The 15,841-nt window shown below is 38.7% G+C and overlaps 1 protein-coding gene across 4 annotated transcripts in view; it reads right to left on the bottom strand.

The window, feature by feature from the left end:
• DOCK7 (dedicator of cytokinesis 7) overlaps nt 1–15,841 on the bottom strand; it is a 233,854-nt gene that overhangs the window by 75,425 nt on the left and 142,588 nt on the right. For all 4 annotated transcript variants that reach the window (XR_748766.2, XM_010370685.2, XM_010370687.2 and 1 more), the window contains 4 exons: nt 14,774–14,944; nt 12,099–12,238; nt 5,383–5,552; nt 4,242–4,396 (listed from right to left, as the gene is read on the bottom strand). Coding sequence is in view for 3 of the 4 variants with exons in the window: in XM_010370685.2 (XP_010368987.1) it covers nt 4,242–4,396; nt 5,383–5,552; nt 12,099–12,238; nt 14,774–14,944 (636 nt within the window). In the remaining variant the exon portion in view is untranslated. The remainder of the gene's footprint in view (nt 1–4,241; nt 4,397–5,382; nt 5,553–12,098; nt 12,239–14,773; nt 14,945–15,841) is intronic.

Genomic DNA, 15,841 nt, shown 5'->3' with positions numbered 1-15,841 from the left:
TTGATCTAGAACACACAAAGTCCTAAAAATCATTAAACAAAAGCAAACAACCAAATGGAAAACAAGCACTCTAGACACTTCAAAAGAGAGAATCCAAATGGTCAATCATACATATGGAAAAGTGCACACCACATAAGTCTTTGGGGAAATAAAAGCTAAAATAAGATTCAACTATAAATGACCAGATTGGCAAAAATTTAAAAATCTGACAATTCTCTAAGTATTGATGAACATGCGAAGGAATGAGAACTCTCATATTGTAGGTGTTAAGTATAAATTAAGGTACGCCCTCTGGAAAATAGTTGGCTATTACCTGCTATAGATTAAGATACCCACAGTCTATGACCCAACAAATTACACTTCTAGAAAATACCCTAAATAAAAGTATATATATGCATGCAGGATATATATTTTTAAAAGTCTGCAAAATTGCTGTTTGCAAATAACCAAGGATCAGAAACCATTCATACATCTATCAGCAGAATGGGAAAATAAACTGATTTATAGTTAGACAATGGAATATCATACTGAAATGAAAATCAGTGAATTACAGCTACATTTTGTAACATTAATGAATACTAAAAACATAATATAAAACTAAACTATAGTATTTTAGCTGGGCATGGTGGTTCACGCCTATAATCCCAGCACTTTGGGAGGCCGAGGCAGGTGGATCACCTGAGATCAGGAGTTTGAGACCAGCCTGGCCAACATGGTGAAACCCCATCTCTACTAAAATACAAAAATTAGCTAGGTGTGGTGGCGGTCACCTGTAATCCCAGCTACTCGGGAGGTCGAGACAAGAGAATCGCTTGAATCTAGGAGGCAGAGGTTGTAGTGAGCCAAGATCATGCCACTGCACTCCAGCCTACCTGGGCTACAGTGCAAGGCTCCGTTCCAAAAAACAAAACCAAAACCAAACAAACTCTCTCTATATATATACACACTATAGTATCTTAGAATGCAAACTTCGATGGTAAAACTCTCTCTCTCTATCCATTTTTTTGAGACAGAGTCTTGCTTTGTTGCCCAGGTTGGAGTACAGTGGCACGACCTCGACTTACTGTAAACTCCACTTCCCAGGTTCAAGCGATTCTCCTGCCTCAGCCTCCTGAGTAGCTGGGATTACAGGCACCTGCCAGCATGTCTGGCTAATATTTTTGCATTTTTTAGTAGAGATCGGTTTTACCATGTTAGCTAGGCTGGTCTCGAACTCCTGACTTCAAGTGATCTGCCCACCTCGGCCTCCCAAAGTGCTGGGATTACAGGAGTGAGCCACTACACCTGACCTAGATGGTAAAACTCTATAAACAAAATTATGCAATTACATCATTAATCAGGACAGTGAGTAGTTTGGTGGGTTGCTGTGGTTGAGAAAGGGCATGCTAAGAACTTCTGGAAGGCAGCCAACGTTCTTGTTTTTGTCCTGAGTGGTAATTACAAAGCTGTTTATTTTCTAATGTTTTAAAACCTCATTCATTTATGTTTTATGTACTTTGTCATATGTAGTATACTTCACAAAAGTTAAAAAAAATAAAAAGGTTTACAAAATTGAGAACAATGGTTCTCAGGAGAGGGAGAGATCAAATTGAGGAAGGCCATTGGTAGCTTTGAAGGCTACCAGGCTGTGATGTCTGCTTTCTTAAAATGAGCAGTGGATACGTTGCTGTTTATTATTACATTTTGTACTGTACTTTATTGTATTATTTTATAGGTAGAAGGTCACCAAAAGTGCAATTAATAAAAAAAATTTGATACACTGGAATTCATTAAAAACTTTCACACTTCAAATGACACCATCAAGAAAGTAAAAAGATAATCCATAGGAAGGGAGAAAGTATTTGTAAATCAGATAGCTGATTATTTTACAAATCCAGAATATATAAAGAACTCTTTCAGTTCAACAACAAGAAGATGAATAACATTATCTTTTTTTTTTTTTTTTTTTTTTGAGACGGAGTCTTGCTCTGCTGCCCAGGCTGGAGTGCAGTGGCCGGCTCTCAGCTCACTGCAAGCTCCGCCTCCCGGGTTCACGCCATTCTCCTGTCTCAGCCTCCCGAGTAGCTGGGACTACAGGCGCCCGCCTCGTCGCCCGGCTAGTTTTTTGTATTTTTTAGTAGAGACGGGGTTTCACCGTATTAGCCAGGATGGTCTCGATCTCCTGACCTCATGATCCGCCCGTCTCGGCCTCCCAAAGTGCTGGGATTACAGGCTTGAGCCACCGCGCCCGGCCGAATAACATTATCTTAAAATAGCAAACTTTTTTTTTTTCTTTTGAGACAGGGTCTTGCTCTGTTGTGCAGGCTGGAGAGCAATGGTGCAATCTTGGCTCACTGCAACCTCCACCTCCCAGGCTCAAACGATCCTCCCACCTTAGCCTCCCAGGTAGCTGGGACTACAGTAGGCACATGCCACCATGCCCAGCTATTTTTTGTGGTTTTGGATAGAAACAGAGTTTTGTCATGTCCCCTAGGCTGGTCTCACACTCCTGAGCTCAAGCAATCCTCCCACCTCAGCCTTCTAAATTTCTGGGATTACAGGTGTGGGCCACTGCGCCTGGCCAATGACAAAAGATTTGAATAGACTTTTCTCCAAAGGAGGTACACAAAACAATGTGCCAAGAAGCACACAAAAAGATGTTCAACATGTGTAGGTTGTTAGGGAAATGCATATCAAAACTAGTGAAGTTCTGGCCGGGTGCAGTGGCTCACGCCTGTAATCCCAGCACTTTGGGAGGCCGAGGCGGGCAGATCACGAGGTCAGGAGATCGAGACCATCCTGGCTAACACGGTGAAACCCCGAATCTACTAAAAATACAAAAAATTAGCCGGGTGTGTTGGTGGGCACCTGTAGTCCCAACTACTCGGGAGGCTGAGGCAGGAGAATGGCGTAAACCCGAGAGGCGGAGCTTGCAGGGTGACAGAGCGAGACTCCGTCTCAAAAAAAAAAAGAAAGAAAGAAAGAAAAAAAAACAGAAAAAAAAACTAGTGAAATTCCAATTTACAATCACTAAAGGTGTCCTAATCAAAAAGACAGATAATAACAAGTGTGGATGAGGATTTGGAGAACAGAAATTCTTATTCATTGCTGATGAGAATGAAAAATAACATAGCCACATTCAAAAAAAAAAAAAAGTTTAGAAGTCTCTAAAAATGTTAAACATAGAGGTACCATATGATCCAGCAAATCCACTCTTAAGTATCTATCTACCTAAGAGAGATGAAAACATATGTGGACACAAAGACTTGTACATAAATGTTCATGGCAGCATTATTCCTAACAGCCCCAAAGTGGAAATGACCCAGCTGTTCATCAACTGACAAATGGATAAACAAACTTTAGTGTATCAATACAATTTGGCAATAAAAAAGGAAGGAAGTATTGATACATACACAACACAGATGAACCTCAAAAACTTATGCTTAGTGAAAGAATCCAAACACAAAAGATCATACAGTAAATAATTCCATTTATATAAAATGTCCAGAATAGGAAACTCTATACAGATAGAAGTAGGTTAGTCACTCTCTAGTGCTTGGGTAGGAGTGACTGCTAACAGGTATAAGGAATCTTTTCAGAGTGTTGGAAAAGTTCTAAAATTAGCTTGTGGTGATACCTGCACAACTCCGTAAATATACTAAAAACCATTAAGGTATACACTTACAATAGGTGAATTTTTTTATATGTAAATAATATCTTAATAAAGCTATAAATTTGTCAAGTAGGGCAGTTTCCTTAAATATTACTGCATTTTTCTGGGAAAAAATCATTTAAAACTTCTAGAACTTGATATTGCTCTATTGACAATTTGGTTCCTTCCTGCCCCAATCCTTCTGCCTTTAAGAGGGGGAAATTCAGGGGCATAGTAAATACCAAGTGTTTTCCAAACATAAAAAAGTATAAATCCTCACAGATTAAAAAAAATCCTCAAATGACTGAGAATCTTTCTTAGGGCTGATAAAGAATAAAACGGGTTTAAAAGATAAAGAAATGAACTATCTATAATGAGGCAATTTTCCAATTCTGAATGACAGAATACAGGGCTTTTTCCTACAAAGCCTGAGGTAATCATTTTTAAAACTGTTTGGTAGAAGACAGTTAATATTCTGGGAACTTTAATGTTTTCATAAATAAAACTGAGTACTTCTGCATCAGTTGATACAATAATCTCATATACTTAAGGGCATATCCAAATATTTGTCTTTCTAGCAAAAAAAATTCTGTAGGAGGATTGTTTTTACCGTTGACGTGAGGAGGAAACTGCCAGGCCTTGTTAGTTGAGGGACCGATGTCCCTGCGATTGCCATGGCAACGGTCTGGCTTATCATACTTCCACTCTCACTTTCATAATCATCAGTGGCTATACAAATTGGTCTTCCTCGTTGATTGTGAGTTTCTAAAGAAAAATAGTCCAAAATAAATAAATAAATAAAACTCTTTAGTTGAACTAATTCCTTTTCCTATTCTCCACTATTCTTTAAAAGAATAACCTGTTAACATGTAATAGTTATTAGATTTACTTCTTTTAGATAATATTTTAAATATCTTTAACAGTAACTCATTGCTATGGTATTAATTTATAGTTTATAGAGAACATTAACTTGCTAGTCAAAGAAGATATAAGAATATAAACATTTCTGCCTTCAGGTAAGGAAATTCATGTTAGTGATCAAAATACTAGAAAGACTGCTCAACTATCAGTCTTTTAAAGGCAAATAGTTGGTTATCTTTGTAACACCAGCACCTGTCGAAGTTCTTAATACACATTAGATACTCAGGAAACGTTTCTGTTTTACTAAACTGGAAGCTTTCGGGCTAATTGCTAGTTTAAATTCCCTCATTTGCCCTAACGAAAATATTGTTGCAAACTAAATTCTATGTTTAAGTAAATTCTAAATATGCAAAGCAAGAGCAATAAAACTTTGTAGGTTCTAGTTTTGAAGAAGTAATACCACTCAACTTATTAACCTGGTGTTAGCAATAAACATAATTCCTGATATTCAAGTGAATATTCATTTCAATTTTATATATATGAATAAAGTCAAAACTGACGGTGGTAAACATCTGTCAAGTTTTCTTGTATTTTTTCAGATGTACAGTGCATGTTTATTTACACAAACATTTCCTAAAATGTAGGTATAGAATTGCTACAAAATCATTGTTTTAAAATTCATCATAAGAACGATTTAAAGCAATCTTATACAGAATTCTGTCACATGGTCAAAGGTTTTTTTTTGGCAATATACTTAAATATTTATAGTTTACTTTTATCAGTGCACAATTCTTACTTTCCTAAAGTAAGATCTTCATCCTTGAGATATTTTCTAACACTTTTAAACATTGAGCTTTGCCTTTAAAATCTGTCTTAATTATACCAGGTACCTGTAAAATCATACAGCTGAGGTACAGTTTCCATGATAATACCAATCAGAGGTAGATATAACATGGCCACTCGAGCCTTTATCTGGGGGTCAGAGTACCGCGGGTCTGAGTCATGACTGGAGAGTAAATTGTGTACCATATTGATGACTTTCTTATGCAATCCAAACAGTCTATTTAAAAAGAAGATGACAAAGAAAAAAAGCAGTAAGGCCACAGAGATTAGCTAACATTTTTAAAACAAACAGTAAGTCATGGTATTGAAAAAATTTTGTTCAATTTCTTACCTTTGTCATATATTTGCATGCATTCCATTCCTACAAAACATTTCTCATTTTAAAATAAATTAAATGTATAAAAATGTAAAAAATGTGTAAAATAAGAATTGAAGAAAAGGAAATGCTATATAAATTCACTTAGAATTAAATCAGAATATTTTTATATTAACTCCTTATTAGTATATTTGAATATAAAGAAACTAAGACTACTTATAGTTACATTTTGAAGCTAAACAAGGTAAATTTTAAAATGCTGTAAATGTTATTTCATCAAATCAGACCTTTTCACATTTACCAAAAATAAATTATTCCCTTTTTCTAAAAGAAAAATCCCCTACCTAATGGATTATGTAGCCCACAGGCTGGGGTTGCCTTTGACATCTCTATTTAAACTGCACTTCTTTACTAATATACCTCATTTGGGCCCTTACAACTTTTTTAGACTCCCAGTCCCCCTCAGTTTCAAATGGGCTAATACACTAACAAGGGTCACTTTCACTTAAACATTTTTGTCTCTCCTTAAGCTGATGGCACTTTATGCAAACCATTCTAATTTAAAATTTATCTACTCCAACTTCAACTGTCCCTTAATGTTGCATCCACCAGCAGTTTCAGATCTCTCTCTCCTTAAGCCTCTTACTATCAATCACAACTGAAGACCTTACTTCCAACTTAGGAAAGGAGCCATTCTGAATTTGCTCTGGCCAGGTCTTTTAACACAATTCCATCTTTATAGCTCACAAATATCTTTTCTTTTTGTCTCACAAAAAGTGTACCTTCTCACAGAAAATAATTTCTCCATATGTTCAATGAACCCCACCTTTTTTCAATAGCTTCAATGTCTCCCTTCATTATGCTCTTCCCTTCTTTCTTCAAATGTGTCTTTCCTATCTTGAAAACACGTCATCACTTTAAAAAGTTGAGACTAGAAAACAGGTAGTCTTCCTCCAAAGCCCTTGATTGTATCTGCCATTTTACAAAGCTGTATGTGAAATCTAGATGGAGATTCTTTATTCTTTCTTCCAGCTCTTTATTCATAAAGTATACTTTTATAGAGGCTTTAAACACATGAAAGCAAACAGCTAAGAGATGGCCACACACTCAGACTACAACATCCAGAAAGAGTCTGCCTGCACGTGGCGCTTTGCCTACAAGGTGGCACCACTGGGCCTTGCCTGCACCAGCTCACTCAGAAACACAACTGTGACAAGATGATCTGCCTCAAGGGTTATGCTCACCTGCACCCCTGTGCCGTAACTGCCGCAAGAAGTACAGCCACAAAACATGCTGCGTTCCCAAAAGAAAGTCAAATAAGACACCTCCCCTGGCTCCTCCTTCTCCCACTGGGTGGCCTCCTGCCAAGCCCCATGGCCCATGTTTCCCTTTTATTGACTAGTGGGTATAGGGAGGGCCAGTGGGTGGAAAGTATACGTTTAAACATTGTCAAGAACCACATCTAGTGAACCTATCTCAGATCTCATTATCCAGCTCCACTTGACACTTTGTCATCTTCTCAGGATTTTCTCCAGTAGTTCCCACCTTCCCCAGACTCCCCATCATTATTCCCAAGGCTTAGATTCTGGTCAGTTGCTTTTCACGTTCTCCTCTTTGACTTCCTGTATAAGCACTAATGATTGCCAAAGGTGTTCCTTATCTCTCAGCAGCTACCATACTCATACTTCAATCTATCTAAACTCTATCCACTCGTCTTCATAAAGCCTTTTCATATGTTTACACTGCTTAATCCCATTCAGTTATTAAATATAGATTAATACAAGATCTGTAATATCCTATTCTAGATGTTGAAGATAAGACATTCCCCATTTTTAAGGAGCTCACTTTAGCAAGAGAGAAACACAGACACAAAAACAATAATTCTTCAATACTTCAAAGAATTTTTCAATTCTTTATAAATGCTACAATAAAGGAATATAAATCCTTTCATCTTCTAAAGAACCATGTACTACAAAACCAACATTTAATCATAGTGTACTGTTTTGCAGTCTTAACTTTCTAATTATAATGAAAGTTTCTAAAGAGCAAATCTTTGGTTAATTATAGAACATATTATTGCCACTTAAGGAATTATTCTTGAATATAGCAAGCATGTGGATTAAAATACAAACATTCCTCTCAAGGATCTTTCTAAGACAATGCTGCATATAATCTATATACCTCCCAAGACAGTAAAATTTAAAGGTGAGATGTGAGTTTCTTACAGTTAATCATTCATTCATCAAATTAACATACATTACCAAGTGCCCACTTTGTTCCAGACACAATACTAAGACACTGGGAATACAGCACTGAACAAGAAAGACAAGGTGCCTGTTCTTATGCTGTCACATGCTCACATTCTACTGTGAGAGGACAGATAATAAACAAGCAAATTTCAGATAAGTGCATTGTAGAAACTAAAACAGGGTTATATGGTTAAGAATGACTGTGACAAGGGCAACACGGCTGTTACTTATTTATGAGACAAAGTCTTGCTCTGTTGCCTAGGCTGTGGCATGATGTTGGCTCACCGTAACCTCTGCCTCCCAGGTTCAAGCGATTCTCATGCCTCAGCCTCCTGAGTAGCTGGAATTAGAGGGATGCACCACCACGCCCAGGTAATTTTTGTATTTTTAGTAGAAATGGGGTTTTACCATTTTGGCCAGGCTGGTCTCAAACTCCTGACCTCAAGTGATCCACCCACCTCAGCCTCTCAAAGTGCTGGGATTATAGGTATAAGCCACCACGCCTGGCCTATTTATTTATTTATTTATTTACTTAATTTTCTTGAGACAGGGTCTCACTCTGTCACCCAGGCTGGAATACAGTGGTGTGATCACTGCCGCCTTGACTTCTTGGACTTAAGTGATCCTCCCTCCTCAGCCTCCTGAGTAGCTGGGACTATATAGGCATGCACCACCACGTCTGGCTAATTAAAAAAAAAATTATTGGTACAGACAGGGTCTCACTACGTTGCCCAGGCTGGTCTTGAGCTCCTGGACTCAAGCAATCCTCCTGCCTCTTCCTCACAAAGTGTTGGGATTACAGGCATGAGCCTCCGTGCCTGGTCAACATGGCTGTAATTTAGGTTGGGTGATCAATGAAAATCTCACTGAGAAGATGCTGTTTGAACAGATACCTGAAGAACCACAAGCAAGAAATGACTATGTGAACATCTGAGGGCTGTTCAACATTGCTTCAAGAGGAGAAAAATCCACGTGCAAAGGCCTGAAGGTGGGAATGAGCTTGGCGCATTAGAGAACAGAAAGTAGGCCAGCAAGGCCAGATCTTGGTATGTGAGGAGGAAGAGAGTGGCAGGAGAAGACAAGAGCCAGATATACAGGGCCTTAAGAAGCTATATATGGCAACTATATGCAAGACTATCTTGCAGTCATGAGATGCTCCAGCCTTAGGATAAAGTTGACACTTCCAGCAGAAGTAAGAAATGTAAAGAACTGGAATCATGATGGTATCACTGAACTGATGATATTACTGTGATAAAAACCTATCTTTCTGGGGGTTGATCCGTTCGGAGCCCCCTCCGGCTCTATACCAGGGAGCTGTTTTCTTCTTTCTTTCCTCTTTCTTGCCTATTAAACTTTCTGTTCCTTAAAACCAAAAATAATAAATAATAAATAATAAAAATCCTATCTTTCTTCCAATTTTGAAATAGTAAATTTCCTTCCTTTAATAAAGCCAGCTGGAGGAAGAATTTTCTATTTATTGTAACCAAAAACACCTTCATATACCAAGTAAACATACTGAAAATATAGATTCAAATGAGTGAGCTATACCAGTTATTTTAAAAAGCTAGTATGTTTAGATAAGTTGTTTTTAGAGCGTTTTTCCCCAAACAACAGATTCTTTTATTATTTTTTTAATGACATCATAGTCATTTGTCAAATGGCAAAATACAAAAGTGGCGCCAAGCAGGGGTGGAAGGCCCAGAGTTTCACCCATTTAGTTTGCCCTCTCTGTATTCCAAAGTCTGCACACACTGCCCACCCCAATCTACACGGAAACCCATTAAGCACCTCTTCAGGACCCTCTAGTTCTGTTTAGAACACAGGGTGAAAAACGATTTCTTTAAAATAGATTCCAAACTTAGGAAGTTGCCATTATAAAAACACATGTCTTTCACTTGCAGATCTGGCCTTTCACAATTTATTCGGTATTGACTATGCCCCTGACATACTGCTAAGAACTTGACATACCTCCTCTTTTATTCATTCAATAAATATATCAGAGGACCCTTGTAAAAACCTATTTAAAGTATCTCTTTTTGTTCTCTGGAGTTCTTGTATGAGGCTAAACTGCATTATAAACTTGTATTATTCCTACTATGAGAAAAAAAACTTTTAAGCCATTATTACCCAAATGAGTTATGGTCATAGTATTAAGATGGACATACCATACTTAGGATGCTGGACCACAACAACACATCAAGCTTTTTTTTTTTTTTTTTTTTTGAGAAGAAGTCTTGCTCTATCACCCAGGATGGAGTGCAGCAGTGTGATCTTGGCTCACTGCAACCTTTGCCTCCCGGATTCAAGCAATTCTCATGCTTCAGCCTCCCGAGCAGCTGGGATTAAAGGCACAGCCACCGTGTGTGGCTGATTTTTGTTATTTTTAGTAGAGATGGGGTTTTGCCATGTCAGCCAGGCTGGTCTCGAACTCCTGGCCTCAAGTGATCTGACTGTCTTGGCATCCCAAAGTGCTGGCATTAAGGTGTGAGCCACTGCGCCTGGCTACATCAAGCTATTTCTATCAATTCAAATCATCAGGCCAGTGCAGTGGCTCACGCCTATAATCCCAGCATGTTGGGAGGCTGAAGTGGGCTCCCAACTACTCAGGAGGCTGAGGCAGAAGAATTGCTTGAGCCTGGGAGGCAGAGGTTACAGCTGGCTGAAATCAAGCTACTGTTGTCCAGCCTGGATGAGGGTGACAGAGTGAGACCTATTCTCAAAAAAAACAAAACAAAAATCACCTCATCAGACAACATACTTTTCTAACTACATCAATTTCCAAACATCCTTTAAAAATGTACACAACTTTGGAAGTTTTTTTTTTTTTTTTTGAGACGGAGTCTAGCTCTGTCGCCCGGGCTGGAGTGCAGTGGCCGGATCTCAGCTCACTGCAAGCTCCGCCTCCCGGGTTTACGCCATTCTCCTGCCTCAGCCTCCCGAGTAGCTGGGACTACAGGCGCCCGCCACCTCACCCGGCTAGTTTTTTTTTTTTGTATTTTTTAGTAGAGACGGGGTTTCACCATGTTAGCCAGGATGGTCTCGATCTTCTGACCTCGTGATCCGCCCGTCTCGGCCTCCCAAAGCGCTGGGATTACAGGCTTGAGCCACCGCGCCCGGCCAACTTTGTAAGTTTTTAAAACCTAAAGACATTTGTTTATAGGGCAATTTTTGAAATGAAATGCTACATAGTATGATGGCAAATTACAAATTTTTGGCCAGGTGCAGTGGCTCACACCTGTAATCCCAACACTTTGGGAGGCTGAGGTGGTGGATCACTTGAAGTCAGGAGTTTGAGAACAGCCTGGACAACATGGTGAAACCCCATCGCTACTACAAAAACAAAAAAATTAGCTGGGTGTGGTGACCTGTGCCTGTAGTCCCAGCTTCAGGAGGCTGAGGCAGGAGAATCGCTTGAACCGAGGAGGCAAAGGTTGCAGCGAGCCGAGATCGCACCACTGCACACTAGCCCGGGAGACTTCGTCTCAAAAAAAAAGAGAGAACTTGGGCTCTAGAATAAAGCCTTGGTTCAAAGCCTGGCTCTGCCACTTTTTACTCAGTGACCTTTCTGTGTTTCTGTTTTTCTAATCTGCAAAATGGGTATAATAACAGACTTCGCCTTCTTAGAGTTATTCTGAGGATTAGATGACTTAATACTTATAAAGCACTCAGAACTGAGCTTATCATAGAGCTATTATTCAATAAGTGCTATTTTTTCCATTGTATAAAATTCTTCTTCACAAAACTGACTTTAAATATATGTATATTCACACAATTTGCATACCTGAGATGTTGCAAGAGCAAGAATCTATCTCAAACAAACAAAAAAGGATAAATTTTTCTGACAAGGAATCAAAGACCATTTTCCTCAAATGAAAGGCACTTACTTTGTATCAACAAATCTATCTACTAATATGCACAATTTATTTTACATACTATTAAGAAGAAAAAGAATGGTACTAAATGAATCATGATATGCCACCAATTTTAAGACAAATCCCAAATTCAGAGGTGACAAAATATGAGAAAAAGTCTTTCATAAAATTGATTAAACAGATAAGTGAGAAACTTAGTGAAGAGGGAAGTAGAAAAAGAGTGTGAAAGATTACTCTCCTAATCCTTGGGAAATGTGAGTGGAATACTTCTGTCCACTGTTCAAAATCAAACTCATATTCTACAAGGTAAAAACTGTTCTACTTACCCTTCAGCATCAGGGTCTAAAATGACAGCCAGCTCTGCTAACACAAGTCCTGCCAAATAATGCTGTTGGCGGAAAGGCACGGACAATTCAAACATATTTGCAATCTTTTGGTCTTGTATGTTCGTAGAAAATCCAGAACTCTGTTGGAGAGTGAGGCAGAACAAGACTATAACAGCAGTGCAACAAAACATCCTATACAGACAGAGCAATATAAGAAATGAAATACTTTTTCCTAGGGTAGCTTATTTTATATTACTAACACTAAAGAAAGCAACTTTGGCCGGGCGCGGTGGCTCACGCCTGTAATCCCAGCACTTTGGGAGGCCGAGATGGGCGGATCACGAGGTCAGGAGATCAAGACCATCCTGACTAACACGGTGAAACCCTGTCTCTACTAAAAATACAAAAATTAGCCGGGCGTGGTGGCGGGTGCCTGTAGTCCCAGCTACATGGGAGGCTGAGGCAGGAGAATGGCGTGAACCTGGGAGGCGGAGCTTGCAGTGAGTGGAGATCGCGCCACCGCACTCCAGCCTGGGTGACAGAGCGAGACTCCGTCTCAAAAAAAAAAAAAAGAAAGCAACTTTTCAGACTTTTGGGACAGGAAACTATAATGAGATTGCTTTATTAATTTAATTACTTTACTAAAGAAATTAACCATTGAAAATTTAATTATTTTACATTTCTTTTTTCATATATACTTTCATTTTCCCCTTTATTCTCTTAGCCACTTTTCAGTATCACATTCTGACAAAAAAAAGCAACTAAATCCAAATGACATAGATGCATTTACCCCAAAGTATAAGAGAAATATTCATAGTTAAGGCTACTGGTTTCCAGAGAAATTCGAAACACCGGTACAACTGTTCTTCACAGAATATACTATGTCTGGAAAATTACCATCATTTTGTTGTCTACTGAGTTTTTTTTTTAACGTCTTAATACTGCAAAATATTATAGCATTCTCCAAGATACAGTCCATATTGAGGACTCACGTGGGGTTTCTTAGAGCAACAACAGATTTCATATTTCTCCATGGCGAAAATCATCTCCTAATGAGAACATAAAACTCTTCCTAGCCTTCCAAAAAAGAGTGATGTCTCTGTTATCTAATAGAATCTGAAAATTATGTAGCTAGCTGAGAAAGTGGGCAACAGATAACAGAAGAAATTCTATGAGCATTTCCTGGCTCAATGAGATGTTCAGTAAGGAGTTAGATATAAACAAATATGCTTCCTTAAGGGTGTTAGCAATCATATTTATGATTAATCTGTCTGTGTAGCTACATCTTTGGCAGAGGATAGGGAAAGAGAGAAAAAGGGCAGCCTCATCCATTAGATTAAGGGCATGCTGGCCAGACTGAACAGTTTGTGGAAAAATAGGCTGATCCAGAAGATGTTTTTTACAAAGATAAAATGAAAAGTTGTGGGCACCCTTTGATGTTTTCTAGTCTTTCTAGCTGAAGTGTAAATTTTGTTTTTTAAATGAAGCATATGAGATATCACCTACATAATCCTATTCAGGAATTAAATATATTGAAAACAAAATTAAGAAGTACTAAGATTAACTTTCACTTAAGAAATTAAGAGCTTAAAGAAAGTAGCCTCCTTGCCTCAGGAACAATATAGTAGAAATAAGAGTGTTTCACTGGAGAAAGGAAAATACAGGCTTCTCTGATACTAAAACCACAAAATCTCTTAATCTCAATTTATAAAAGAGGACGTACATATTACCTGCTACAATAACACTTTTTCATCTACAGAGACCCTACTAGCTGTTGAAGTCAAGTACCACCCACTGAAAAACCCATCAATTTTCATCCAGTTTCCTTTGGGGCTTCTGGACACAAGAGAGTTAAGCAGGGCTTTGTCATGCCTCCACTGCAGTTTGACTTCTCTGTTCAATTATGCTTCATCCCCCACTTCCTTTCACAGGTATTGATCTCTAAAAAACATCCTGCATTTGAGACTCATTCTTCGTGTCTGTTTCAGAGAACCCAATTTGTGAAAACATCTAAATTAGTAAGTTTATTTAGGTGAATTCATTCACATGTGCATTAAGTCTATGAAAGGAATACAAAACAGTGGTTAAGAACTTGGGCTCAGCCAGGAGCGGTGGTTCACACCTGTAATCCCAGTAGTTTGGCAGGCTGAGGCCGGCGGATCACGGGGTCAAGAGATTGAGACCATCCTGCACAATCAACATGGTGAAACTCTGTCTCTACTTAAAACACAAAAATTAGTTGGGCATAGTGGCACACGCCTGTAGTGCCAGCTTCTCGGGAGGCTGAGGTAGGAGAATCGCTTGAACCCAGGAGGCAGAGGTTGCAGTGAGCTGAGATCACGCCACTGCACACTAGCCCGGGAGACTCCGTCTCAAAAAAAAAAAAAGAGAGAACTTGGGCTCTAGAATAAAGCCTTGGTTCAAAGCCTGGCTCTGCCACTTTTTACTCAGTGACCTTTCTGTGTTTCTGTTTTTCTAATCTGCAAAATGGGTATAATAACAGAACTTGCCTTCTTAGAGTTATTCTGAGGATTAAATGACTTAATGCTTACAAAGTACTCAGAACTAAGCCTATCATACAGCTATTATTCAGTAAGTGTTATTTTTTTCATTGTTTAAAATTCTTCTTCACTAAAGTGACTTTAAATACATGTATATTCACACAATTTGCATACCTGAGATGTTGCAGAAGAAACAGAAGGTGATGGAGATGCAGGTGGAGTAAGTAAGCTGCAGGGTAAGTTTAATGTAACATAGTGCTCATGACTGCAGATGATTCGCAGAAAATCCAGCCTCAAGGACACCAGAATGCTCGGATTCGGTAATGAGTAAAGCTTTGAAGACACCTTGTAAGCAACGCATAAGTAAGAGAACACCAATTGAATCTATTATTTCTTTAATACTAATACCAGAATGGCAAATTAGAATTGAAGAGGTAGTACTTGGTATCCAGTTGGGATTTTGTGGCTTAAGTAACAGTATCACCTTATTCCAGAGTTACTGCTAAAATTAAAAATTTAATACTATAAGGTTTACTATATAAACACATTTGACTAACCTAAAAGCCACATTCTTGTGTTTCCAATATAGCATCAATATTTCTACTTCTCATAAAACAGGGAAAACATATACCACCAAAATAACTTCATATTACTTCCTTCTTAAAAGAAATTATCAATTCTTTTTATAGCAATTTGTGCTTACCTACATTTATAATTTGTCTGTTTTCTCAGCGACATCATAAGCTACTTGAGGAGACATACTATAAACTGATTTAATAGCTTTAGTATCCCTACAGCTTAGCTCTATGTTTGACAAACATAGGAGGTCAATGCTTAAAGAATAAAGACAGGATAAGTTCTGGTAGCAACAGTACATAAAGTTTTGGGGGAAAGGTAAAAATGATACATATCGTGTTGAAGTATTTTCATGTGGGTGAGTGCCCATGCATAGTTTTAACTTTTCTATTAGAAGAACTAAAAAAGGCCGGGCGCAGTGGCTCACGCCTGTAATCCCAGCACTTTGGGAGGCCGAGACGGGCAGATTACGAGGTCAGGAGATCGAGACCATCCTGGCTAACACGGTGAAATCCTGTCTCTACTAAAAAATACAAAAATCTAGCCGGGCAAGGTGGCGGGTGCCTGTAGTCCCAGCTACTCGGGAGGCTGAGGCAGGAGAATGGCGTAAACCCGGGAGGTGGAGCCTGCAGTGAGCTGATATCCGGCCACTTCACTCCAGCCTGG

The sequence above is a fragment of the Rhinopithecus roxellana genome, chromosome 12 (assembly GCF_007565055.1).
Source record: "Rhinopithecus roxellana isolate Shanxi Qingling chromosome 12, ASM756505v1, whole genome shotgun sequence".
NCBI classification, from domain to species: domain Eukaryota; kingdom Metazoa; phylum Chordata; class Mammalia; order Primates; family Cercopithecidae; genus Rhinopithecus; species Rhinopithecus roxellana.
This window is presented reverse-complemented; position numbering and strand designations above follow the sequence as displayed.